Here is a 26,556-nt window from a genome sequence, read left to right as displayed (position 1 = left end):
ATGTACAAGGAGTGAAACTCAAGATATGTATCCTGAGAAGAAAATGAATTTGAATATGCTTAATAAGAAATGAGACATTTTTCTAAGCCAGGATCTCTTGCATGATGTTTTAAGGCACCCGAAGAAGAGTGAAATGATTTTCTTGCAAAAAGATTGAGGGGGAAAATGTAATATGTGTGATGCATGACATAAAAGTGCTTACTTGCTGTTAAATGGTGAACTTATGGGCCCAATTTTTTAATTTAATTTAATTTAATTTTTTTATTTTGTTTAATTTTTTGTTACCTTTTCAGTACAACTTCAGTACAACTTTTTCCTCAAACAGCACAGTATGGTACACCAGAGCTATGGTAAATTGGCCAACAGATGGCACAAGTCCGTTTGTTTCTGATTTGCTTGCTACAACGCGTGCACCAGTTTGCAAAGCTGCTTTGAATGGGTGATGTCCAGTCTTGGGGGTCACTGCAAGGCGTTCGCATTTACTTGCCTTTAGCAGTTGGTCAGAGATATCAAATTAAAGAAGTCTAACCTAATGTTTTGACTCACATCTAAAATATTCACATTATGTACAGTACCTTTTTGCTAAAGTCCTACAGAATACACATAATGTTTACATTACTTAGAGATAACGTGTAAGAATGTAGGCGCATTGTATACATTATGACTTGGTGCTATGTCTTTTTGAACTCTTGTGGTGCTGTTAATCAGAGGTTTAAAATGAAATTTCAGGCACATTGCAAGTCCTCTGTCTTAACGAAATCCAACAGGCGCCATTGTGGTTCTTCTTGTCAAGGTCTCGTGTAGGGTTGCAAGCAATAAAACTGTTCACACAGGTCAAGTCCTTTGTGCTCACCGTATTCTCTCTATGGAATTTGACTTAGTCAACTAAAAGGCATGGTCGTGTTTGGTAAAGTATGCTTTTCACATTTAATCCAAAAAAAAAAAAGGTGATCTGTAATTTTTTTTTTTAAACTCAGATTAAACATATTGGAATCCTATTCCGTGTATCCAAGGGTGAGTAATAGCTTACCGTGGATGCCTAAAGAGAACCTTAGAAGATACTGAAGTGGTAAACAAAGAGTTTGAGAGATAAAATACAGTGTTATTGTTTTGCTGTGCTGTTTGCAAACACAGAGCAGTAATATATTTCAAAATTCTGTGTTATTCTCTTATTGGGTGGCAGTATTACTGTATATCCAGAAATGCATTATTCAGATGGTGTTTAATGCAGTTGTATTTAACCTGGATCCTTCAGTATGTGTGTGGAGGACACCTCTAATACCTTTCTCATGTAGAATATTATGGATACTGTATATGTAGACTTAATGCCCCTTTTGCTCGTAATTAAAAGAAAAAATTCTAAGAGGGCTCATTTGCAGGTATTGTCATCTAAACTTTTGATTGCCTGTGTTTGGTTCTTGTGCTTCTTACATATGGTGCTTTGTGATACACTTAAAATACTTTTTAGGTTACAAACTGTTAATCTTGCATAAAAAGGCATATAACCACTGAGCTATCATTCATTCAGTTGTGTTCTTCTGATTTGAGCAATGCCTGTCATTAGTTGTGTGCTTTATTTTGCTTTTCATGTTTACCAGCACTGAGAATGTAATATCACATTATGCACTAATTTATGACTGTTTTAACGTTAAACCTCACGCATAGAGATAGTACTCACTGGAAAAAAAATATGTAGTAGATTTCACACTGCATTCTTGTTTACAAATTCTATTTTCTGTAGGTGTCTTCTTCTGGGCTGACTTCTGTTTCATATTTTGTTTGTCTGAACCCTTGAGATAAAAAGTATATGAGACTGTTCATGTGTAAACTTTCTTTCTATTTTTTTTTTTTTTACTCCAGATACATATGATTGAATGAGTGGATAACAGTTATTTGGGACGTCATTCTTTAGTAAACTGATTCATTTCAGGTAGTATTCTTAAACAGTATGGTGCTGTACCAAAGCCTTATGTAAAATTTGATTCTGCTGTATCATTTCACTCCTCTGCCACTGCTGTTATGGAAAGTGCATATTATTTGATGATATGTGACATGTTTCTGTCCAGACTATCTGATAGACTTGGTATGTTAACTGTATGCAGTGTGCCTCACACTTCTTGCCTGTGGGCAATACTTCTTATTGGTACTTATGCCCATGAACATAAAATATCTACACATATAACACACAGTAAGATTTGGTGCCTGGTGTGTCATGGTGTCTGCTGCTAAGATAATATGTAAATCATAGCCACACCCTCTTTCAATTCTCCAGAACTGCTCCTTTTTGTGGGGGTGTGGCCCAGTATCATGACTTAAAGGGATCAAGGCTAGTTAAAAGTAATCACATGATTGGCACATAAGGGAAGCGTCCCCATGAGTCATCATTTTTCAGCAAATGTGATCACATTAAAACCAACATGCTCTCCTGACTAATGCTTTTGATTTGATATTGTTGTGAGAAACAGGTTTGGGAGTGAGAGGGACAGGTTGTAAATGCAGGGAGTACAGGCATAACTGTCCTTCTGAGCTGTGTGCCCATAGCTCTTGTGTATTTTGAGGTCTTGTGTGCAGCAGTTATAATAGCATTGTTTACATCACCAGATGCCCAGATATGCACATTTTGGCAGGTTCTGTTCAGTTGACATTTTCCAATGCTTTGTTCCATGTAATAACCCTCTAAAATTTTTTGTATTTTGATATAATAAAAAAAAAATATAAGAGTATCTATACATGTCCCCTTGTGTCCCTTTGTAACTGTTAGAGCAGATTAAATACAAAAGAAGACTAGCTGAATGTTAGCTAAACTACATTTTCAACGAAATAAAATATAGTTCCAAGCTGTACAGGTCTCTTTCACACAACTTAATCAGATCACAACTGATTACTCTTTCATGGACATTTATGCCGATTTTTAAAGATAAATGAGAGAGAATTCATATCAGATACAGTACAAAATGTGATATTCTAGGGTTCTAAAAAGTAATACCATTCAACTTGTTTATGATACTGATCTAGACAGGGCTAAGAATGCTGAGGCATTGTAGAAAAGAAAGTTCAAAGTCCAGACATGGCAAGTCGCTTCGTGCCCGCAGCGTTAAATACACAGGAATATGTGGTGTAATATAAATGTAATGAAAATTAGCCCCACATCTGATAAGGAAAAGCGAAAACCGACCAAAGTAGTCGAAACTATCAGGGGAAAAAACACGTTAATGATGTAAGCGAATAAGTAGGCAGCCCTTCTCAGTTAAGTAACGCCCCTAGCCACGCGCACATGATTTTTTTTTTCTGCTTCTGTGGACTTACACTCAGCGCTGTAGAGTTGGTTACACGAGTGTAAACTGAGTAAGAAAAAGGCTTGGCTTGCCACTCCACTTCTCACACGCCCATGCCATGCTCTCCTCACCGGCTGTGCAATCCAGATATTTAACCCTCTAGTAGATACCGGCACACTGAGGATAAAACACTTGATAAACGTCGTCGGAAAGCTTTTTAGGAGAAGAATCACGCGGTGAGAGGCCTGAGATACGCACAGACAGGTACATATCTGGTAGTTAATTATCGTAGTTACTTTCCCATGATGTCCACCCTTTCCTGTGTGTGTAATGTGATTAATTGATCCGCATGAATTCCAAAACTCTGGGTGTGATTTGGAGAGTGCCTAGATACGAAATCTATTAAGTTTGTTTCACTAGTAAACCAGTCTGTCCTCACACTTTCAGTGATGTTTGAACAATACTTAGGCACTTGTTGTACCTTAACACAGTGTCTGTAAATGTTTGCCTAACTGAAGCTGCTTTGGCTTAACCTGTTCTGGTCATTTTAGCGTTATGTTACCAATCATCTGTACCTGTCAAGATGCATAAAACCATAGCGAAAGACGACAAATATCAGCAAACTGACTGTTCTTGGTGTGAGAAATGTGTGCGCAGTACTGAACCTTTTCAGGGAGCACTGGATAGATTGAGTTAAGTCGTACCAGGTCTTTGTGTACAGGGATTGTTTAGTTAGCCATCACAGAAGCCCACGTGCAGTCCTGTAGGTATGGGTTTCTGCTGAGTCAAATCCTTATCATGCCCTTGTCAGCACGTCTACACGCACACATGGAATTTTACATTTTACAGATTACTGCTTCACCTCAGCGAAATCATATCGACTGAGTATTTGGACCCAGAAAGATATTCACTGTAGGTTTGTAATTTAAGTGTGTTGTTGGCCTGGAGTGTAAAAGAATAAACTAGGGGAAAAGCAGATTATGTTGAAACTCATTATAATGTTAAACCTTTAAGTAATACATTACTTCATGCAAATCAAGTCTTAAAAGGTGAATTCTCTCGCTGAGAGATTTTGAGAGCAATTTGCTGTGATGGTGGGAAGCCCAAAGTGTGGTGTTACATTACAGTATGATAAAGCATTCTTTGTGTTTACACTAAAAACGTGAAACAGCCGGGGCCTGGTGTGTAGCATGCATTGTTACACGGTATGCCCACCCTTTTTTTCCTTGATGTGCAGAGTGAGGGCTGTGAACACAGTCCACGGGGGATTAAGGCCTTATTCTGGTTCCTCAGGACAAGTGCAGATCTGTGCTGATTCTCATCTTCACTATGGTGCAGTGAGTCATGTGATAAGAAGATAAGCGAGAGAGTAAAATGAGAGCGGTCTTACTTTATGCCGTTCAAAGCCGCATTCAGAAACCTGGCATACGTGTAGATTTACGGAAAGAAAACCGTGACTTTTATCGTAGGGGTCAATATGACCTCTTTGTTTAGTTTATTGCCGTGTTTTATTCGTTTCCTTTCTTAAATAAGAATTTCGTTTCTGTCATCTTAAAGGGCAAACTTGTCTCTCATCCAAAGTAAAAGGACAAAAAAGAAAAATTACAATGTTTCTCTCTCTTGGTCCCCCCCCCCCGTCATTCACACAACCCTCAACTCCGTAGTCACATTCACAGAACACTCCTTTAAAGCTAACACAGGTAAATTTGCATTGTCGTCATTCAGCCCATAATGACTCCACAAGACATGCATTATTTCAGGAGAATTCTGTGCTCTAGCTGTTTTACATACCACAGCCTACAGTGGGTTAACGTCTAGCAGTTCCCTTGCCAAGGTTGGAGCTTTATCCTGGACAGAGGACCAATCTGCTTTCCTCCCTCCCCTTGCAGACAGGCAGCTGTTGCAGTGATTCAGTATCATGGAGGCAGGCAGTGGGGCTGCTGCGACGACACTGAGCTCAGCTCCAGCACCTCAGGGAGACGCGCACAGACATGATACCTTGGGAGGGTGAGTTAGCGCTTTGTTCCTCAGCCACCCAGTCGCAGCCTCCTCAGTTCAACTGTTTTTTTTTTTTCTTTTTTTTCCCCCCCGTATTAGCTCTTGTGAAAGATTGTGATTAGTCATGCTGTGTGATTTAAGGGGTGTGTGGATGTCTACGTGGTTGTGTGGGGTTTTTAAAGGGATAGTTGGAGATGATCATCCTATAGACTGCGTGTGCTGTTACATCTGCAGTGCACGGTGCACAGGAATAACATCGTATGTTGTATAGAGTGCTCCTGAACGGAGTCACCTTTGGTTTTTGTGTGCACAAGCATCTACAAGATCAGGTGACTGATGCCTCTTACTATTCAGCGTGGCCTTATTCAGTAATCCGGAAGGAATTCTCTTTTAGCTTTTGTCCTTTAAGGTTGATTACAATGCAGGCACATCGTGTGGTTTAGAATAGTTTTCGTACAGAGACATGAGCGGGTTATTTGGATTCAATAGCACCAGGAAGATGTTTTTAAGGTACAGAGATCAATTCTATTTGTCAAGTTTGCAAACCTACAAGGGCATGTCCTATTAGCAATTCCATTATAATGCAATGCATATAGTACATTTTTGTTTGTAGTGCATATTGCATGTAGCATATATTCTGTTTGTACGAGCAATTTTTTCCTATGTCATTTTGTAAGATTTTGGCAATTAGCAAATGCCCCTGCAATTTGATTGGCAGGTATTCGGCGATGTCAAATCAACAAACAAAGACTAAGATCTGTATTACTTGCACAGATAGTTTTAGCAATGGCCAAAGTATAATTAGTCATGAAGCGCCGTTCAGAAAGTTAAAACCGAATCTCCTCTATGGGCCATGCTAACTAGATCATCATTTGTTTTGTTTTTTGTTTTTCTCCAGAAAAGTGAAGATCTTGATCAAAGTTCAGTTGAACATCATGACCATTCACCTTCTTTGAGGTGCTCCTTCTAACTTTGAGGTTATGATTATAATAACACCTCCATTTAGTTTCTCACCCACAAAATATATATATATATATATATATCAACTGTCAAGCTCTTTCAGTCATGATGACTGTTTTTTTTTTTTAAAAAAAAGCATTTATGAGTTGCTCAGTGGTCTGTGTAACACGAGATCAGTTCATTTCCCACCCTTCCAAACAACAGGTCCTTTCTTGTTGCACACGTTTTCTGAAACCTTAGAGGAAGAAGGAAAAAAAAAAAAGGTGAAGGATTAGTATCTTTCTATGGGCTGGTCCTGATCACTGGGTCGGTCCCGCGGGGAGAGGCCGGAGAATCACGTCCTCGCTCTGGCTCTCGGGACGCAATTTAACAGACGATCTTCAGTCTTTTTTCCCCCCCCTTTTTTTTTTTCTTTCTTTTTCACGTTTTCTGTTCACATCGAAAGGTCCTCTCAATCCCTCAAGCTGAATAGGCTCTTCTTTCTTCCCACACACACAGCGACTCAGATTTCACGTTTAGCTCAGCTCTTTGTTGTTCGCAGTTTCATTTGTGACAGACTGACTGAAGCAGCGGCTTTGTTCACCTGAACACATATTTCAGCCCACGTTTTTTTTTTTTTTTTCTTTTTTTTTTTTTTGGGGCCATTCTGATTTGAACAAGTGTAGTGCGTCGGTGTAGATTTTCAAGCGTTCAAGCCAGAGAATGTGAAAACAGTTTGCCAACAAAGTTTTTGAGGTCAGCTTGAAGGTCTTTGTCGGTTCGGTACGGAGACGGCAAAAAAAAAAAGTAAAGACTAATCACATAATACAAAGTCTATGGGCTTGTTATTCAGACATTTCCCCATCTTTGTACTTACTCATTCTTTGTTTACCTTTTGTACGCTGTGTTTGACGATTGCCTCACTCTCTGAATGATGTGCGATACCTGTACACAGCCATCTGTCCAGTTTATGACCTCTCTGCCTTTGGCCCAGTTGCTTAGGAATTACCAGACTGACGCAGCATGATGTGTTATGTTTGTCTTATGCTAAGTAAAAATTCACTATGATTTCAAGGCAAGCAGAAGGCTGTTGCCACGTACAGAAACTGCATCATAGGCCAAAGTCCGCATAGTTTAAATATAGGGAAATAAAAGGTCAGTCATTCTAATGATGTTTTGTGTGTGTGTGTCGTATAAGGAAAAGGGTAAATGTTTCGTTGTAATTATTATTTTTGGGTAGATGTGAGAACTGTCATCCTCCATAGATGTTAGTCATTCTTTTGGCAGACTTTGTATGCTAAAATATTTTTATAGCGTTCGTAACATTCTGTTCTCAAGGATGTGGAACAACTCCCAAGTGTGTTTAATCTAACCGCTGACATTTTCTGCTCCCATATTAATAAAATAGACATTAAAATACATACGCACTGACAAAAAAAGTCCCATTAAAGTGGTATCAGAGATTTTTGTATGCTCCCCATGTTAACAGCTGATGGTGGTAAATCTGCTATGGTGGTAATTTGGGAGGTAACCCCCCCCCCCTCATTTGTTCCTCCTGTAGAGCAGCATCATCCCCCTACCCCCACCCGGAGGACGAGGATCAGAGCATTGCTCCAGCAGATAGAGCTGGATGGGAGGACGCCATCGCTCTTATGGTCAGTGTGTGTGTGTGCTCTGTCTCTAGTGCTGAGCATTCTCTCTCTCTCTCTCTCTCTCTCTCTCTCTCTCTCTCTCTCTCTCTCTCCTCCCTACCTGACCGATAGCACGTCTTTAGAGCCTTGTCATTTTTGCTTGTACGTGTGCTTGCGTCCGCAGGCGAGGAGTGCGGACACCCCCGAGCAGCCCGCCCCCGAGTCTTCCCTTCGCTCGTGTGTCAGCACGGCTAGCATGAAGGTCAAGAATGTCAAAAAGTAAGTGTACCCCGGGCGCGGGGCCTTTCAGGGCCGTAAAACATGACAGTGTCATATAAACGATAAAGAAGACAGGGGCTCTGCGGAGATAGGCTGAAGCTGACTGGCTGTGTTTGTGTTTGTGTGTGTGTGTGTGTGTGTGTGTGTGTGTGTGTGTGTGTGTGTGTGTGAGAAGAGCAGACACACTGGAGAATACTGATGAGCTCTCTTGTTTTTCAGACTGTCTTTCAGCAAAGGCCATTTTCCCAGGCTGGCAGAGTGTGCACATTTCCACTATGAGAATGTTGACTTTGGCTCTGTGCAGGTGAGAGGGCTTAAAGATGAATGTAGTACCATAAAAGAACATAATCACTCCTGCTGGCTGTCTATGTGTTAATTGTGTTCTTGGCTGAAAATGATATTTGGCTGGCTTGAAAGAATCGGCTCTCTCATTATTCATCTTCTTTAATTTAATTAAAGACTGTCCGTAGTAATACAAACAAACTGTAGTTGACTTTTTCAGGTTGAAGGGAAGTTATCCATCATGTTGTGCTATGTATAGGGCCCTTCTCTTTTAATACCTCAGTTCAGCTCCAGGTGTGGATAAATATGTGTTCTCCATCCTCAACTATGTGATAATAATAATGGACTGTTTCCTATAATATGTATCTTGGTTGCATTCTTAGCATATCAACAACAACTTTATATCCCAAAACACTGATGATTATTTTGGTTACAAGATATTTTCACTTTCTCTTTTGCAATATAAATCTCAATAGTCTATGTATGGCTTTCTGTCACTGTGAAATTTCTGTAACGACAAAAAGGAAATGGTGGAGTTTAGGGGTTTTGGAGTCCAATATCCACCTGCATCTTGACAGTTATATAGGGGCTAAATCTGCTGTGAGAGGACCTGTTGACATCTGCCATGGCTTTTATCAGCTCAGACATGTCGGAAATGACGTATGTCGTAAATCTGCCTGTTTGTGTTATAACCATTTAGGCAATGTTGACCGCTCCATTAGACCACAGATTTGCAGCACATTAACCTTATGTAGTGCCGCCTGGCTTCCACTAGAGGGCAACATGTAGCCATTGTATTCAAATACGTAGTCACATTTGTGTTCTACAAAACCCTCTGAAATCAGCATCATTTAGACTCTGAGACTGGTGTATGGTCTCCTGTGGCAAAGAGAGAGCGAGTGTCTGTGTGTGCTTGCGCACTAGTGCGTGCGTGCGTGTGTGTGTGTGAGAGTCGTGTGTGTGTGTGTGTGAGAGTGAAGAATGGCTTCTCTCTAATACTCTGCTCCTCCACTCAAGGTCACTGTGACTATTGGATGCTTACAGTATTTCCACTCTGCACTGCACTGCATTGCACACCGTTCCCAGGGGGTAGTGACTCAATCACGTGAATGTGTCACGCTGAAGCACCGTGACGAGATGCTGCATTAGCCAGTAGAGTACATCAGTGTAACACAGATACAGCTCAGGCCTAATAATAACACACTGTTCGGTCTGAGCTGGAGTTAGCAATAGCAGTTTACTGAAGATGCTGTTTTCTCCTAAATGGATTATGGACTGAAACTAGCTTTCTAATTTGATTAAGCATCCCTGTGAATGTTGACATTCTCTGACTATTAAATATGAAAAGGTTAAAGGGTGCCTTCTCTCTGTAGCCTGTGTTTATTGGTTGTTATAATAAATGTAATAAGCAGTTGCCTTAGGGTGAAGTCCATTTCAATTTGAATAAATTAGCAGCCGCTCATAATGCTGCATTTTCAGAGTGGACTTAATGGATTATTTCAAATGCCAATTATGATATGAAACTGCGTCCGTTTAAATGGAAATGACACAATGCGTGTTAAACGTTTTCACTTATTTACCAAATGTTGTTTTTGATGGTATTGTTCTAATGGAAAATCACGGGGGCGGTGTGCGAATGCCCGGTGACAGACTCTTTCTCTTTGCCGTATTTGCTGCTTTGGTTCTCTTTTTGTTTTATTGTTCTCTAGGTCTTCCCTGCTGACATATTTACGCTATTGATCAATGTTCAATACACTCTAAAAGGGAGTGGACTGACAGATTAGTGGGAGTGCCCCCCCCCCTATAAAATTACCAACCTTTTTCTGTGCTGATCCAACCCTGCTATCCCATGGCTTAGACAAAGGACATCAGTCAGCGGCTATATCAGATGTCAGAGGTACAATGCCATAAGAGCAACGCGAGGCCAGTCTGCCTTTGTCTGATATTATGCCTGTCCTCCTCGTCTCGATTTCGTGTTGGATCATGTCGACTGTAGTGCAGAAAGTGCAAGGAAGTCTTTCTAATGGCACATTTCTGTTGGACTACCATCTGAAAGCAGTGAACACAGCAGTTTTAAGGTCCTTTAATTACCACTTTGTATCGCACGGTTGTCTGTGCCATACAAAGACTTGTAGTACTATATCAACATATTCTTCAGACAATGCAGGGTAATTATCACTATTTCTCAGAGTGCTCCGGTTTAATTTTTTCCATTTTGTCCAAGGATGATTAGAAGAATATCCTGGCAGTGGAGATAATAGGAGTTGAATGCGGAATAACAGAGCGTTTTGTTCTCCTGAGAAATCCTCCGATTGTGTGCAAGCCTCCAGACGTTTTTTTTTTTTTTTTTTTACAATGCCTTTTCCACAAGCCTTTAGTTTCAAAACCACACTGCATGAAGCGAGAGAGTGGCCCGCTCTCATCTCTCCAAAGCTGCTGCCATTGTCTTACATTTCCCTGCTTTACCCTTGGCCTCGAAAGATTCTCGCTAAAAAAAAACATAAATGAATTTCAGCTTGTGTTAGTACAGCAGACGGTCGTTTGTAATGACAAGGCTCTGTGCTCATTGCCAGACAGTTTCAGCTGGAAGAATTATAAATGATTTTTTTTTTTTTTTTTTTTTTAGCATTTCTTTTCAAGCCGTGTAACGCTCAGTCACATGAACGTTTCGACTGAATTGCCGTATTTTGCCTGAAACGTTGTTTGTCGTTCAGCAGTCTGGTCTTAGAATGTCATATGATGTGAGTAGTTATCTGTAGATGTCTCTATGTGGGTCTCGGTTGGACTCCCAGAGGGCAGTGGGGATGTCCTACATACATAGGTTAGATGTACCTGTTAGCCTGCGGCATGCCTCTCCTCCACTGCAGCCCAGCCTCAGTGAGTGGGGAAGTGGGCCAGATGCAGCAAAGCTGAGAGAGAGAGAGAGCGAGAGAGAGAGAGAGAGAGCAGACTGCAGACTGCTCTTCTCTGAGCTCCTTTCGGTTTATTTTCAGGTCTTCCACCCTCAGTGATTTAATCCCTGTCTGCTCAGCCGTAAATCCTCATGGTCAGAGATGAGGGCCAAGCGTCATGCTCAGGGACTGTACTGCGATGCCACCCTCACTACCGTGCTATCTGAATGACCGAAAATCTCCCTTTTTTTAAAACAATCCCCCAAAACCAGTGCTAGGGTCTGATTTTAATGAATGAGTTTGAATGTTTTTTGGATGAATGCGGAGAAATCATGCAATTTCCTTCTGAGCAGTGGGGAACTGTAGCGTCTTTGATTAGTTTTAGAGAGCTGCAACTGTCGAGAGCAGAAATGCTTGTATTTTTTTAAAAAAAAATTATTATTCCTATGCGAGCCTCGCGCGTTTGAGCATTATTTTCAAAAGAACGAAGACCTGGTAAGAGAGCCATAAAGTGGGTCAGCGAAGGATTATAAATTTTAGCATATTTCAGTCCCTGGTGTAACCTGATGAATTTCTGATCTCTTGAGATAAGATGACATCCACCTTATTCGCTTCATGTCCCAAGGACAAGGCAGCACAGGGATAATCAGCTCCTGGCCAGTTGTACCCTGTCCTCAGTGTGAATGCCTTCGTAGCTGACTGTGTCACGATTTGAGAATTCATGTTTAATTTATGTGGCTCTTAGGCAGGTTGTTACGAAAGAGGGGGGGGGGGGGGGGTATGGCAATCTTAACGTAACTAGGTTGTGCTTTATATCTTTTATGTAACCTGTAGAGGAGAAAATACCTCGCTTGTTCTTTAAGGTAATACTGAACTGTTGTGAGATTTATTGTACAGCAGGAATTTTAATCTTTGCATTATGACATAAAAGATTTAATTGGGCCTAAAGTTCTAACAGAAGCCTTTTTATTTACTTTCCCCTGAATTTCTTAAACTAAAGAAATCTTTTTGTATAATGCATGGTATTTTTGAGTTCGCTTTGTGTCGTTTAAATGTTCGCTGTATTAACGAAAAAAAAGAAAAAAAAAATCGTTTCCTTTTTTTGTGGCCTTTTGAGAGGGGGATGGGGGGGCATTTAAAGGTTTGTGTTTTTAATGCCTTTTCACTGTACTGCTTTTTCATGATTGTGTCAGACTGACTCAGTACACAGTGCTGGTCCTGCTTAGGCAGGCCATCCCTCAATGCCACTCCTCACATAAAACTCTCTCCGTACAACCCTGCACCGCCTCGGCGGGGAGGGCTAGCATCCAGCAGTTGAGAGGGAGGGGTTGAGGAGGAAAACAGAGACAGGAGAGAGAGGGAGAAAGACAGAGAGAGAGAGAGAGAGAGAGAGAGTGGAGCTTCCTCCTTCTCTATATTTGTCCTTCTGCTCAGTTCTAATTAGACCTGTGCTGCAGCGCTCATCAACCTGCCATAAGATATGAGAAACAGACGGGATTAGCCGGGACAGACAGAAAGTCACTTTGGAATGACGAAACCTGAGTCATCTCTTCAACGTCGGGGAAATCAAGTCAATCTTTTCGCTCGTTCCAATTCAGGCATCCAGGATGCACAGAGTTTTCTCTGTTGAAACGGGAGGTAGGCAGCTGCCTGTGTGTGTGTGTGTGTGTGTGTGTGTGTGTGTGCTGAGAGTTGAGGGGCTGATGTTTCTGCACACAGCAGTGCCTCTGAGAGGAGAGCCAAGGAGAGGCTGAATAAGCGAATGCTGCTCAGGTAATAATCTTAAGAGCTCTCAGAGTACCAGAATGGGACTGGCTCAGCTGATAAGAGTAGACAGACCCTACTTCAGTGAGTATGGATCTTCAGATCTTTCACCCTCTCTTATCACTACCAAAAGTAATCATCTTTTTATTGGAGACTAGAGCCAGTTTAGACTGTTTGAATTTGAATGATGTTCTGTTTTGAAGTTTCTGGCGATGCTTTGCAGTCACAAATAACAACATTTAAATTCGAAGGCGTACTTTGACGTCGTTACTAAAACGTTTAAGTCAGTCACGCTTTTGTTAAATTTATGTAGTGTTTCCCTAGATGTTTGAATATTGATGACTGGGTGTTACTTGCAATGTGTTATGATATCACCACCCCTCCTAAAATAACAGTAAGTGCAGATTTGTGGATATGCTAATGAGTCGTACAGTAAGATCTGCAGTGACTTACAGTGAGTGCAAACACAGCACCTTTCCTTAATTTTTTGGTGCTGAATTTAATGATGACACAAACTTACATGACAGATTCGCTGTTGATCGTTTGAATTCCTCTTAAGCTTTCTTTGTGTGCGTACATTTGCCATCCAGGAACCTTAACATCAATTATACTGTATTGAACTGCAGCAAATAACTAGGTCATTTACACTTGTGTAATTTTTTTTTTTTTTTAAAGATTAGCTATAAATAACGTATGCTTTTGTGTTCTCTGTTGCCTTTGAAGCTATTCATTATGGAAGCATCTTAATATCAGATCTCACAACATACTCAGCCTTTGATCTGCTGGAATAGAATAATCAAGCGATACAGGGGGAGGCTGCATTAATGAAACAATGCAAAAATAAATCGCAGCAGCAGGCACTACAAAGCCTTTTTGTTTTTGGAGAAGTTTGCATAGGCATTTTCACGACATTGACTATTCATGCTCAACATACCCTGGAGGTCTCAGCTATACCCATAAATTTTCTGCATCTTCTCCTTTCAGAGAACGAAGTTGCATGGCTCACTGTGTTTACCTTGGAGCACACACAGTTCTTAGGAGTTTGGAAAGGCAATATATGTTTGTTAAAAGCTATGTATGTTGCAGCAAGTCTGCATCCAAGCAGCTTCTCTCATATCCGGCGTGCCATTGTGTGATTATGAAAAATTAAACAAAGTCAGAAAAACTGTCTCCTGAGCCTTTGCTCATAATGCTGCCATTGCAAAAAGAATAATTTAGTGTCACGCTTATGAAATGGGTTCCAGTGGAATAGTCTTTTCTTTGATATTCAATAACTTCAAAGTTATTTAATCAAGTCTTAACCAGATGGAAAAGGTTCCATCTTTTTCAGGGATGAAATGTTAATGAAATGTGAATTTCATAAGTGGTAAGTAATAGATGATGTTGAGGATGTCTCATACATTGGTGTAGGGATACAGTCGTTTTTGTTGGTGTGATTCTTAAGAATCACAGCTGTCTGCTGATGTGCACTTGAGCAGGTCACAGTGTGTGACCTTTGACATAGAGATTCAGCTGAGCACATTTGAATGCGGTCAGTTGTGGAATAAACTTTTTGTTTGAAGTATTTTCCAAGAATACATGTAACTCCCATTGCACTGTGAGTACATCTCAAGCCATATGGTGACTGTATTATTCTTTTGTTTTGTTTTTTTTCATTAACCTTTGGTCTGATGTGCATTTTTGCTTTTATGATCTCCATTTGTCTTAATTTCTTCCCTTTTTCACCTGCAGTTCACTCTGTTTGAACTCTTTTGGACTCTCTGAACTGAACAATAAGGTCCAGGTCCTAACTGCTGATAAAGTTGTGTTTTTACCCCTCTCTCTTTCTCTCTCTCTCTTTCTCCCCCCCCCCCCTCTCACTCTCTCTGTCTCTCCCTCTGTCTCTCCCCCTCTCCCTCTCTCTGCAGCTGTCTCTGGCTGAGGACCAGGGTGACGTGACACGGAATGGCCTGGAGTCAAAGGAGCTTGTGTATCTGGTCCAGATTAGCTGCCAGGTATGGTTGGCTGAGCTGAATGGAAAAGAAACATAAAAGATAGATTTTATATATCTGTGTTTATGGGCCGCACGTTTTTTGAGTGGGGCAAAACAGCTCTGTAGATTACTGATTTGTTATGGCAACAGAGTAAAGCTTGGTTTCGAATTTAGGGCTAAAAAGCGGTGACATTATAAAAAGAACATCATGAAGTCTGTGATCAAAAAGGGAGACAGACCGCATGCAGTATGAATAGTAATTTGTCTTTCCTTTGAAACAATTTTCAGTTTAGGATTGGAATAGATTGGTTTTAGGAATGAATGACTGCATGAAAGGACATTAAAAGGTACACGGAGAACAAAACTCTTTGGTCAAGTCTCTTATTCTGCCTTTGCCCTTTCATCACGTTGTGTTCACAAAAGGAGTGCATGTAGCCTGCAGGATAAAGTAACATGTTTTGATCACAGGGTCAACTTCAAATTGCTTTGAAAATAAGCATTAAAATTGTAACCTTTTCGAGATGTGCGTGACCTTTGAAATGGCATGTGGGTTTTGGGGGGGGGGGGGTTCTGCTCTAACTGAAGGGATATGTGGACATTTGGCATGTGCTGGTCTGCTGATAGGACAGCTATCCTTCTGGGCAGGAGAAAATCTCTTTAACCACCCAGGCTCAATCCTCATGCTTTGGGGCCAAGGGAGGAACAATGAAATCAGTGAGGCTAGCAAAACAGATGAATTGATGTAAGATTAGAGGGGATGGACATATTAAACACTGCTTTTTTTGACAAAAATCTCCATAATCCTCTACAAATAATGCACTAACTAGTGTCGGTAAGTCAGTTGAATCTAACCCTGGTGAGGAAATTGGTGTTGAATAGGAACTGTTTTGTATGAAAAAAAGTAGGTTTTTAACAAAGTAGACTGTTCTCAGTAATCTGTTGTTCCTCAGATATTTTGGGAAGCAATATTGTTTTTTGGACTGTTGATGGTGTTTAGCTTTGTGGACCATTGGCTTTTGAAACCTCATCTCAGTGCCCCCATTGTGTGATTTCATTTTCTTTTCTTCCCCCCCCCCCCTCTGAATGTGCCTCAGGGCCGGAAATGGATTGTCAGGCGTTCATATGAAGATTTCCGCGTCCTTGACAAACACCTTCATCTTTGTATATACGATAGAAGATTTTCCAATCTCACAGAACTCCCCCGATTTGACAGCGTGAGAGACAAAACAGAGGTAAACATGTCCTGCATCTCTTTGTCTACAAAAGAAGTTGTATCACAGAGAGAAAATGTTGCATCATACACAGTACATCTACAAGTGTTGGATAGTCAGCATTTATTAAAAAGCTTTTTTGCATGCATTGTCTTGCTGAGCCGGTTCCAGTATGTTGTGTGTCTTCTCTGTGTATGTAGCCAATGAGGCTTGTCCTGGATATTGTGTATATCTTTCTCACTGTTTTCTTGTGTTTTTTGGATTCATAAAGAAACCCAAGTTCACCATCCACCGCAGTTTTACTACCTATTTCCTGTTCTTACTCTTGTCCTTTTGCTGTGCTGATTCTAGCAAATGTTGCCAATAGTTTCTGCTTGCGGTGGTGAATTCCCATCCCTAAACACATAAACATTGCAAACAAGGAGCTTAACCACATCCAAAACACAGCAAGAAAAAAAGATGACAGTTGAGAAAAAAAAAAAAGAATGATCCTCTAAGGACTTTTTGTGTTTTTCTAATTGATGAAATATGGCCATTCTGTAAAACGTGTACAGAGAGAGAAAAAATAAACAGGAGCTGGAGAGTACCAGCTGGTCAGCTTTTCAGCAGATCTTAGTAGTTATACCATGGTTTTTTTTCAATATTGTTTTTTCACTCCTCATCTCATCTACTGTTCTCCCTCCTGCCCACTTCTTGCTTTCTCAGACACTTTTCCAGATGCTTACTGCTTACCTTTCCCGCCTCTCAGCCATTGCTGACAACAAGATAAACTGTGGGCCCGCACTGACATGGATGGAGGTAACATAAACAAGAGGACTAGGGGCCACTGTGCCTTCTTCAACTTGAGTGTCTGAGAGATTTGGGTTAAAAGGCCCATCTACGGTTAACAGCAGCGAGCAATAGAAAGCAAACTGATTGTTTTGGCAGAAACATCTTGCCTTTCAAATGTGACTGCATAGTAATGGGAATTAGACATTAATTGATGTCCTACATGGAGAGAGGCCAGTTGTGATGAGGTACTGTTTGAACACTGGCCTCTTGTGTTCTTGTGTTTGTTACGTTTCACAGTATAGGGGGAAAAAAAAAAACAGCTAGCAACCCAAACCAACAGCAGTGGGAGGACATAGGTCAGACCCTGCAATTATCAGACGTTTGAGATGATTTCATTCACTATTTGCGACTCGCTAGTGTGAGTCATTTTAAGAGAGACAGAATGTCTTTGTCTCTGACACAGCCTGGGTTTCATCTAACACAATCGTTTTGTCAGTATAGTGGCAATGTAATACGTGCTGAATTCAAGATGCACAATGAGACTTTTCAGGTCTTTGTCTGACACGTATAGTGATATTTGAAAACATGAGTATGAGTTTCAAACTGTTAACCAGAATTCAGGTTTTTACCAGACTATTTCTGTTCATCGTGTTGACTGTTAAAGCCATTGTTTCTTTGCCTTTGATGACTGTCTACATTTGTGCCATTAGATTGATAACAAAGGGAACCATCTCCTGGTCCACGATGAGTCGTCCATTAATGTTCCTGCTATTGCTGCAGCTCATGTTATAAAGCGTTATATTGCTCAGGCTGCAGATGAGCTGTCCTTTGAGGTAATTCTATTGGACAAACAAGGATGACTAAGTTTTCGTATCCTAATAATCCTAATAATGTTTTGCTAATATTTTTCTTCCTTTGTAGTGCTACTGATATAACTAAATGTTGTCAACAATCATCAATAAGTAAACCCAGTCTGCTTTGCCTAACAATACACTACTATCTAAAAACAATATTTCTTTCATTTTTGTCTTGTCCTCTTCTAGGTTGGAGACATAGTGTCAGTGATTGACATGCCTCCTAAAGAAGACACTGGCTGGTGGAGAGGAAAACATGGCTTTCAGGTACACTGCACATGTTTGGCCCCTCAGCTTTGTTCTTCCATTGTTGTGTTCTCTGAAATCTTTTTAATCTAAATTCTTCTTCTCACTTTTTACTCCCCTGTCAGGTGGGCTTTTTCCCCTGTGAATGTGTTGAGTTAATCAGTGAGAAAATATCACCATGTGTGACCAGCTCTCTGCCAAAGCCAGGTTTGATATGTTTTTTTTCCCCTCAGAATTACCTTAAAGACGTATTCGCTCCTCATTATGGCTCAATTTTATTCATTTTAAATGAATGCTCTAATTAGTTCAATATTTGTCTAAGCACATCTGAAATGTAATGAGGGCTTTTGTAAATTCCCATTATATTCCATCCTGGCTGTTCGTTTTTGTGTTTGAAAAGCACTTGTGACCTTTTACCACAATCTTTTTATTCACACAAGGAGCATTTTGTGAAAGAACAAAGCGTAACCCCTTTTTACACAACTGAGACAACATCATCTGGGGTCTCGATGTGATTCGGATCATTCTGTTCCTCAAATCAAACGCGGTTTTCTTTGCTGAAGCAAAATCACACACCACAAACGCAGCACAAGTCAGTTTAGTTTGCTGCATTTGTTGAATTAATTTAATCCGTTCATTTTAGGAGTGATAATACTTAAGAGTTTACCAATGGTGTTATTCTAGAATTCCTCCTGTTCATTCCCCTCCTCTGCTAACTAAAACTACAGCTTCAAAATCCTCTGTGATACTGGCAGCTATGTGTTTCTACTTAAAAGCTCAAATTCTGAAAGCCTGATACCAAATCTCATACCAGGCACCAGTATTGCTCCTAAATCTGGCACCTCGTAGCTCTCTAAATTCAGGTCTTTTAGAATGGAAGCTTTATCAAAACCTTAGAGCACTCTAAAGGAGCGTCTCAATGTTTTTCTGTACAAGGAGATCTTAGATTCTTAAATGGGCCTGTGCTGAGTTTGCTATCGATAAGAACATAATCTAAACTGCATTACTTCAAAGAAGCAAACTGCTAGCATGAACAAAAATACTTGTACAGAAAAAGAGAAAAAGGGAGATGATGGCATTAATGATTCAGAAGGATTTATAATCTTAGATACTTGTGCTGCAGATGGTTCTCATCTGAGCCATTGTAAATGTTTTATTATTCATTTGTGATAATAATGTTATGCTGATGTGAGAATGGTGACCTCAGAAGAGGTTTTAAAGATTTAATGTCATCTCATGTTCTTTCAGTGTCTAAAAAGCACGGGAAGTTGATCACTTTTCTGCGTAGTTTCATGAAATCTCGGCCCAGCAAGCAGAAGCTGAAGCAGAGAGGAATTCTCAGGGAAAGGGTGTTTGGCTGCGACCTGGGAGAGCACCTCCTTAATTCGGGTCGTGACGGTGAGAACCTCAACATGACAGGGATGATATTAGGCAACCAAGCAGGTTTTGAAGTAACTTTCAGAAATATGTATTGCTTATCCAAAAGCGGAATCCCTTAAATTCTTATCCCTACCCTGTCATTCAGACCACATTTGCTTGTTTTTTTTTGTTTGGTATTTTCATACAACTCCCCTCCTACCCTCCTTACATATCATAAATGGATATTCTACCCTCCAGTCCCCCAGGTCATAAAGAGTTGCACTGAGTTCATTGAAAAGCATGGGGTTGTCGATGGAATTTACCGCCTGTCTGGGATTTCCTCCAACATCCAGAAACTGCGGTGAGACACCAATCAACTGCACACTGACAGCTTAATCGATCGCTTCGTTCCACTTTTTTTTTTTTCCTGTGGACAATTCAAATTTCCCCCTTGTGAGTATACATCATGGTCTTCTTAATGAATACAAATGAGTTAGCGGGTGTATTCTCCCTGTTTTTGTTTTCTAGCCATGAGTTTGACTCCGAGCAGATCCCAGACCTCACTAAAGACACATACTTACAGGACATCCACTCTGTTGGCTCCCTGTGCAAGCTCTACTTCCGTGAGCTTCCCAACCCCCTTCTCACCTACCAGCTGTATGAAAAATTCTCTGTAAGCACTGATTCAAGGTCTCAATGATTTAACATGAACATTGGATATAAAATCGCTGAGAATAAGTAGAATGCAGATGAACAGAGCATTTTAATGTTGTTTTTTTGTTCACAGGAAGCTGTATCAGCAGCTACAGATGAGGAGAGGCTGGTCAAAATTCATGATGTTATCCAGCAACTGCCTCCACCGCACTATAGGTATGTTTGGCGCACAGCAGGCTCTAGTGACGAAAGAGAGAAGTGCACCCAGTGTGCAATGTATGGTATGCATACGTTTTGCTGCCTCCCCTTCTTTGATTGTGATTTTTATTATCTTCTCCTGTTTTTCAGGACTCTGGAGTTCCTGATGAGACATTTGTCACGTTTGGCAGCTTTTAGCTATGTAACCAACATGCACTGCAAAAACTTGGCCATCGTCTGGGCCCCTAACCTCCTCAGGTGACTGATGCTCTCGGAAGTACATATACAGCAATTTGGAGACAAAGAACAAAAAAAAAAAGTATATGATAGATGGGTATGATGGTGATGCATGATAATTAAAGTTGAGATAAAAAAACCTGATCTTTTTGTTATGTAAATGCAGAGTTTGTGTTCTTTTACGCTTGGACGTAATGATGGTTTCTACTTCAATCCAATACGCTCCTAATGTGTGTCGCAGGTCGAAACAGATTGAGTCGGCTTGTTTCAGTGGCACGTCTGCCTTCATGGAGGTGCGTATCCAGTCGGTGGTGGTGGAGTTTATACTCAACCATGTGGATGTCCTCTTTAGTCCCAAGCTCAGCACTCTTATCCGTGAGAGCACAGGTACAGTAATAAGGACAATAACTGCTCTATGTCTCAGCTTTCATTTCTTGGCTTCTCACAAGTTTGCAGCTATTGATCCTTGGGTGATGTGACACTTTTACGAAAGTGCTAAATGAGCCTTTGTTTCTAATGTGGTTTCCTAGGGCATAGCACTTTATCCAGACCCAAATCACTGCTGGTGTGCTCTCCATCCACCAAGCTGTTAACGCTGGAGGAAGCCCAGGCTCGCACGCAAGCCCAGCTCATCTCGCCCGTGTCTCCCTCTGATAACAAGTACATTGAGGTGGGCGAGGGGTCTGCTGCCCTCCAGGGCAAGTTCCACACTGTCATAGAGTTCCCCATAGAGAGGTAAATAAGACACAGTAATTTATGCCTCTATTCATGAGCATGCTTTTTATACAGGCACAGGTTCTAAAATGCGCTTTGTGTGGTAGGAGGAAGGCTCCAGTCAAAGCAAAAAAGTCTCCTGTGGGAAGCTGGCGTTCGTTCTTCAACATGGGCAAGTCTTCCTCCATGGCCAAACGTAAACTACACCGGCATCCCAGTGAACCAAATGGGATGAAGACTAAACCCATCCCAGGTCAAATAACTAACATTTGCAAATCTTCCCAGCATGCGACTGTGGGTTAAGTATTAAAATATTTGATGATATCTGCAATTAACATAACTTTAGTAAAATGCCACTTTGCCTTTTTTTTTCTTTTTTTCCTTTTCTTCCCACAGGCGGGCGAGGAGATACTGGCACTTTACGCTCTGCTAAAAGTGAAGAATCTCTTTCTTCCTCTCACCTCTTCGAGGGTAAAATCAGACTCTTTTTCCCTCGTGCCAAAGATCTCTTGAATTCTTTTGTGTTACTGTTATTTGTTCATGTCAGTTTGTAAAACCTGCTGTTTGTTCCTCAGGTGAACCAAAGATTCACCGGCCTTGTAGACCTCGATCCACAAGTGATGCTCTCTCCTCCTCCTTCAATGATGAGCTGCTGGACAGTAGAGTCAAGAGGGACCCACGTACCTGCCCTTCAAAAGAAAATAGTAAAGATACTGTCGTCAGCTCTTCCTGTGTGCCTGCCCTAAAATCACCACAAAACCTTGCTGGGGACATGCATCTTAGCCCCCCAGCACCTGGGATGGCCTCTTTAGACTTTGACCCATTGTCCTTCAGGTGCACCATCCAGTCAAATGACTTCTGTGCATCTGACTGCAAGAAGACAGGTAATGGTAGGAAGAGTGCGGGCAGTTCCCGTGAATCAGAGTCATTCATCAAAGAGACCAGTCCCGCTCAGCCACCTGACGTTGTCCCAGTGCACCCAGAGACAGGGGATGCCAAGCAAAAACACTCAACTGCTACACTTTCAGGGAAAGTAGTGTCTGCCATTTTAGCTGAAACAGAGAAAACGTCCTCCAAAACTGCCCCAGCAGTCATTACACATGACTCAGTGCCTGTGTTAGAGCCAATGCCCGCATCCTCTACATCAGAAATGACCTCTCCTCTGGATAACACGAGTACCTCAGGCATTGGAGAAGAACATCATGTACCTAGTCACAAACGTTCTATCTCATGTGGTGCAGAGATAAGAGCTCTTAATGTAAAAGACCAGACTGAGCCAACGGAGTCTGTGCAACGTGAAACCCATCGAGAACCAGGTTAGTAGCCCCATTACTGCAAGCAATGTTAGCAGCTCTGATGCTATTTTTTTAATATCTATAGGCCCTATAATCTATATATTTTGTCTATATATTTTCAATAGTAGTTGCTTGAGTAAAGATGTGACTTTTGATGGTTTGTAAACATGAAACAAAAGATGTAATGAACCCTAGGTCTTTCTTTTACCCACATTGCATCCAGACCAGTTCTGAGCATCTTTATCCATTATTGTATTTATGATCCTTCTGAACATTTAGTTTTATTATTTGTCCCCCCCCCCCTCCCCATTCAGGAGCTGTCACCTTTGACTGCACCCCAGGTCTCATGAGGTCTGTGTCTCTCATAACTGCCAAGCCTCCAGTGAAGAGTGCTGCTCGAATGCTAGCTCTAGCTCTGGCTGAATCTGCCCACCAGGCTACGCTCCTCACCCACCGGGGATCCTCTGAACCCCCCACTCCTTCCTCTCCTGTTCAGCATCAGAATCCTCTCTCCACCCTACAGTGGCAACCTCCTCCTGCATTCCAGGCCAGGACGGTTCCCGTGGACCGAGATGAACATAATTTGTCAAGCAGAACTTTCTCTTCTCCTTCCAACATAATTTCCACTGAGAGTCCCTCTGAGTCTGGCAGCCCACAGAGCACCTGCGCCTGCCATGGCAGTGAGAGTGGACTCAGTTACACAGATGCCTGTGATACGTCTGCTGTGAGTCAAAGCACCATCATGCCCACATTCGATTTGTCCACTTCTAGAGGTGTAGAGATGGTGCAGGTTCCTGAGGATCACTTGGCCATGAAAAACCGTGTTTACTCTACTGGCTCCAGACCACAGGGTCAGGTTGATTTATGTGATCAGAGTGAAACAGACAAAATGAATCCTAGTGAAAGTCCAGTGTCTGCACTCTGCCACGACAAACGCATCCCTGGCCATCACACTACTGAAAATCAATCAGCAATCGCTGCCCCACTTTATAAAGAAGCTGCAAATGCATCTAACTTTCGGACTATATTAGCTGAGGCCTCGATGCCTGCTTCCGTGCAAGAGGCACTTCCTCATGTTCCTATCACACCACCTAGTTCTTACCAGTATAGTTGCAAGGAGGAGGGTGCCCTGAAGTCTTCAGGGCATGCATTCCCCAATCAGTGGAGTGGTCCAATTAGCCAGAGTACACCTTATCATATTCAGCCTGACTTTGTGCAACACCAGCCCAAAGTCCTCTCCAAGAACCTCTACAACACAATGATGCCTAGGTCACTTCATGAATCCATCAAGTATAAAAATCAGTACAAAGAGGAGGTGCCTTTACCTGGGCTCCACAGATCTCGAGGACAGAGATATCCACCACTGGATGGGTCACTGGTATATCCCACCATACGCAGAGTGCGCTCTGTGCACGCTCCACCAGAGGACAAACTTTTCTTCTTCGAACGTCAGCCCTGCCACAGCAATCCATATAAAAAACAGATCCCTACAGACATCCATCAGGTACGCCCTTACTTTGAGAATGGGAAGGTCAAATATCGTTATAGCCCATATTCTGAAGCCCCATACAAAGATGTGGATCCTCACAGAGGATACAGCCATGGATACAGTCACTGCTACACTCTCCGCAGATCCACAACACAACCAATCAAGATGGAAGGCAGTGTTGGGGGCTATTACAATAACCCCTCCATGAATAAGGAATCTGCCTTCATAAGTAGAGACACTGGTCCATTGCCAAGAATGAAGGGCACTGCTCAGTATGAGGCATGGGATTCCAGATTGTCTGACAGACATTTTAGCCAGTCCATTAGAAGGGAAAATGTTGCCAATAAAAGACCACAAGTCCCTATTGTGTCCCAGCCTCATCTTATGAAAGGCCGTCATAAATGCCAAGAGATAATGCACAGCAGAAGCAAATCAGACTCAGGAAAAGATCTGCTTATTTCAACTGAGGACTCTGATGGAAAGTTTCGTGTCACAATGGTATCCCATCATTCCCCGGAGCACCCGCTCTCCGAGCCTGATGTATCTGTTCGTGCTCAGTCAGAGAGGCAGGTTGCCAAATCGGCCATGCTGATGAAGCAGAGTCACTCCATGCAGAACTATTCCCAGCACCCTCAGGAATCCCACAATACACTGCGGAACCTGACCCTACATAAAGAGTACAGTTGCCCTGACTTTAAACACCCTGACCCCACAGAGGACAACAGACTCTACACCCACGACAGGTCTTCTTACAGAACACTCAGCAGCTATCGGAAAGATGACTATGAGGCTGCTCGTGTTAAGGCCAGGAGCCATGGGCGATCACAGAGCGTAAAAGTACGCCAGCACTCCAGTCAAGCCAAAATGTCTCTTGAACCAGACCACAGAGGAAGCTTTTCTATTCAGACCAGAAGAAGAATTCATAATACTATGGCTAAACCATCTCACTTTGATCACTTGGATGCGTTCTTACCTGTTTTACAGTCAAAAATACCCAAGTCCAGTCATGAAGGGGCCGGCATTTTTCCCAACCATGGATGCATGCCCCTCCCTAGTCATAGAATATACACCACAGGTATAGGTCAAAGAGACTTTCTCCATGCAGTGCTGTGGCCTGAGACAGAGGTCTATGCCGAATGACACTTTGTTGAACTTGTGAACTTTGTCATAAAAGCCTCTGCAGGACAGTGGGTTTTAATGTCTGTAAAATAACCAGGAGGAAATGACTGTAAAGAAAGCAAACTTTAAGGAAATGGGAGTATATGTAAACATCACGTTTGGTGACTGCACTGTATGGAGTTTATATGTTCACTATACCTTTACTGAACTCATATATACATATATATATATATATATCTTAGTTCACATATTCACATCGTTGTTACATGAGTTGTGATTTTATTGCTTTTTTTTGAGTCAGGTAGTGAAAGGGTTTGTTTTCTCCCTCCATACTTTTTAAAAGTAAACAATTATATGTTATCATTGATTCCAGCTCCGGGAGTTTTGGTTTGACGGAAGAATTTCCAACTTGTCAGTTTTTGAGTACACAATGGTATTGTGATTATAGTGTAAAATGTAACATCATGTTTATGCATAACCACTGTGGAATATTAACACTTTTAAGCTTGTCTAATAAGATTTGCCTACATTCTTGAAATTAACTAAACAAGAAAAAAATTGTTATAAGTTTTAATTTGGGGATGCGTGGGGATTAGTGTTTTCAGTCTTAAATATGGTGTCAGAACATTCTATAATGTCGATAATATTATCTCATATGGTTCTTGTCCTGCAGCTGTAGGACAGTCAAGCACTTTCTAGTAGCTCTGTTTTCATGCAGCTGAAAGCACTTTATTGAAAGGGATGTCACCAGTCTCTCACCGCAGTGAATGATAAAATAATATTAAAGGTCAGGAAATCCACAGAGCAGGAAAATCTGTTGGTTTGGTTTGATGAACACTCTGCTATTTTGTGAATAGAAGTGTCCTAAGAGAGAACTGAATGTTTTGTTCAAATGAAAACTACTGATTACATGATGTTAAGTAAAACATATATTTGACTTTTTGGGGGGGGGGGGGTGTTAATTAATATTTTATGTATTTACAGCTATTCTCCTCTTTTACTGTTGCTTTCATTAAAGGTATGAATTCATAAAAGCATGAAAAGTGTTCTGTTTTTTCACGAGTCAAGACAAATACTCCTCTGAGATTTCGTGGGCATAAGGAGACCCCTGTTGTTTTCTGTTAACACTAAAGAGACACTTACTGTTTCTTATTAACACCTGATGTTTACATTAATCTGAATTTTATCAATATGATTATCATATAAATATAGGGGACATGTTATACTGTGTTATAAACAGTGGCTTTAACCACGAGCGTTCCTGTGACAAACATGACAAACGTTCTAAAAACCAAGAGAAAAAACTGATTAAAGTAATTACTGATTGTGTGACAGCATTATTTAATGTGTTTTTCAGTAAAACCCTGTTGTGAAATGA

The 26,556-nt window shown here is 41.3% G+C and overlaps 1 protein-coding gene across 1 annotated transcript; it reads left to right on the top strand.

Moving 5' to 3' along the window:
• Nucleotides 1-3,420: 3,420 nt before the first annotated feature.
• Nucleotides 3,421-25,384, top strand: arhgap32a (Rho GTPase activating protein 32a). Its single transcript, XM_030776808.1, has 22 exons — nucleotides 3,421-3,539; nucleotides 5,165-5,282; nucleotides 7,774-7,867; nucleotides 8,028-8,122; nucleotides 8,342-8,426; nucleotides 14,967-15,053; nucleotides 16,126-16,263; nucleotides 16,948-17,040; nucleotides 17,724-17,846; nucleotides 18,057-18,134; nucleotides 18,239-18,320; nucleotides 19,362-19,511; nucleotides 19,731-19,833; nucleotides 20,001-20,145; nucleotides 20,260-20,342; nucleotides 20,475-20,582; nucleotides 20,803-20,948; nucleotides 21,092-21,296; nucleotides 21,383-21,528; nucleotides 21,672-21,746; nucleotides 21,851-22,591; nucleotides 22,885-25,384. The coding sequence occupies exons 2-22, from the start codon at nucleotides 5,194-5,196 to the stop codon at nucleotides 25,197-25,199; spliced, it is 5,181 nt and encodes a 1,726-aa protein (XP_030632668.1). The 5' UTR covers nucleotides 3,421-3,539; nucleotides 5,165-5,193; the 3' UTR covers nucleotides 25,200-25,384.
• Nucleotides 25,385-26,556: the final 1,172 nt, after the last annotated feature.

This window comes from Chanos chanos, chromosome 6, assembly GCF_902362185.1.
Source record: "Chanos chanos chromosome 6, fChaCha1.1, whole genome shotgun sequence".
NCBI classification, from domain to species: domain Eukaryota; kingdom Metazoa; phylum Chordata; class Actinopteri; order Gonorynchiformes; family Chanidae; genus Chanos; species Chanos chanos.
The sequence above is the reverse complement of the archived record's forward strand: the minus strand, read 5'-3'. Positions and strand labels throughout refer to the sequence as shown.

What these genes read in the sequence shown, in the direction of transcription:
- arhgap32a (XM_030776808.1), top strand. Translation starts at nt 5,194, where the DNA reads ATGGAGGCAGGCAGTGGGGCTGCTGCGACGACACTGAGCTCAGCTCCA. An exon ending in TGGTCCAGATTAGCTGCCAG is followed by an intron (nt 15,054 to 16,125) that starts GTATGGTTGGCT and finishes AATGTGCCTCAG; the next exon opens with GGCCGGAAATGGATTGTCAG. An exon ending in GAAGACTAAACCCATCCCAG is followed by an intron (nt 21,529 to 21,671) that starts GTCAAATAACTA and finishes TTCTTCCCACAG; the next exon opens with GCGGGCGAGGAGATACTGGC.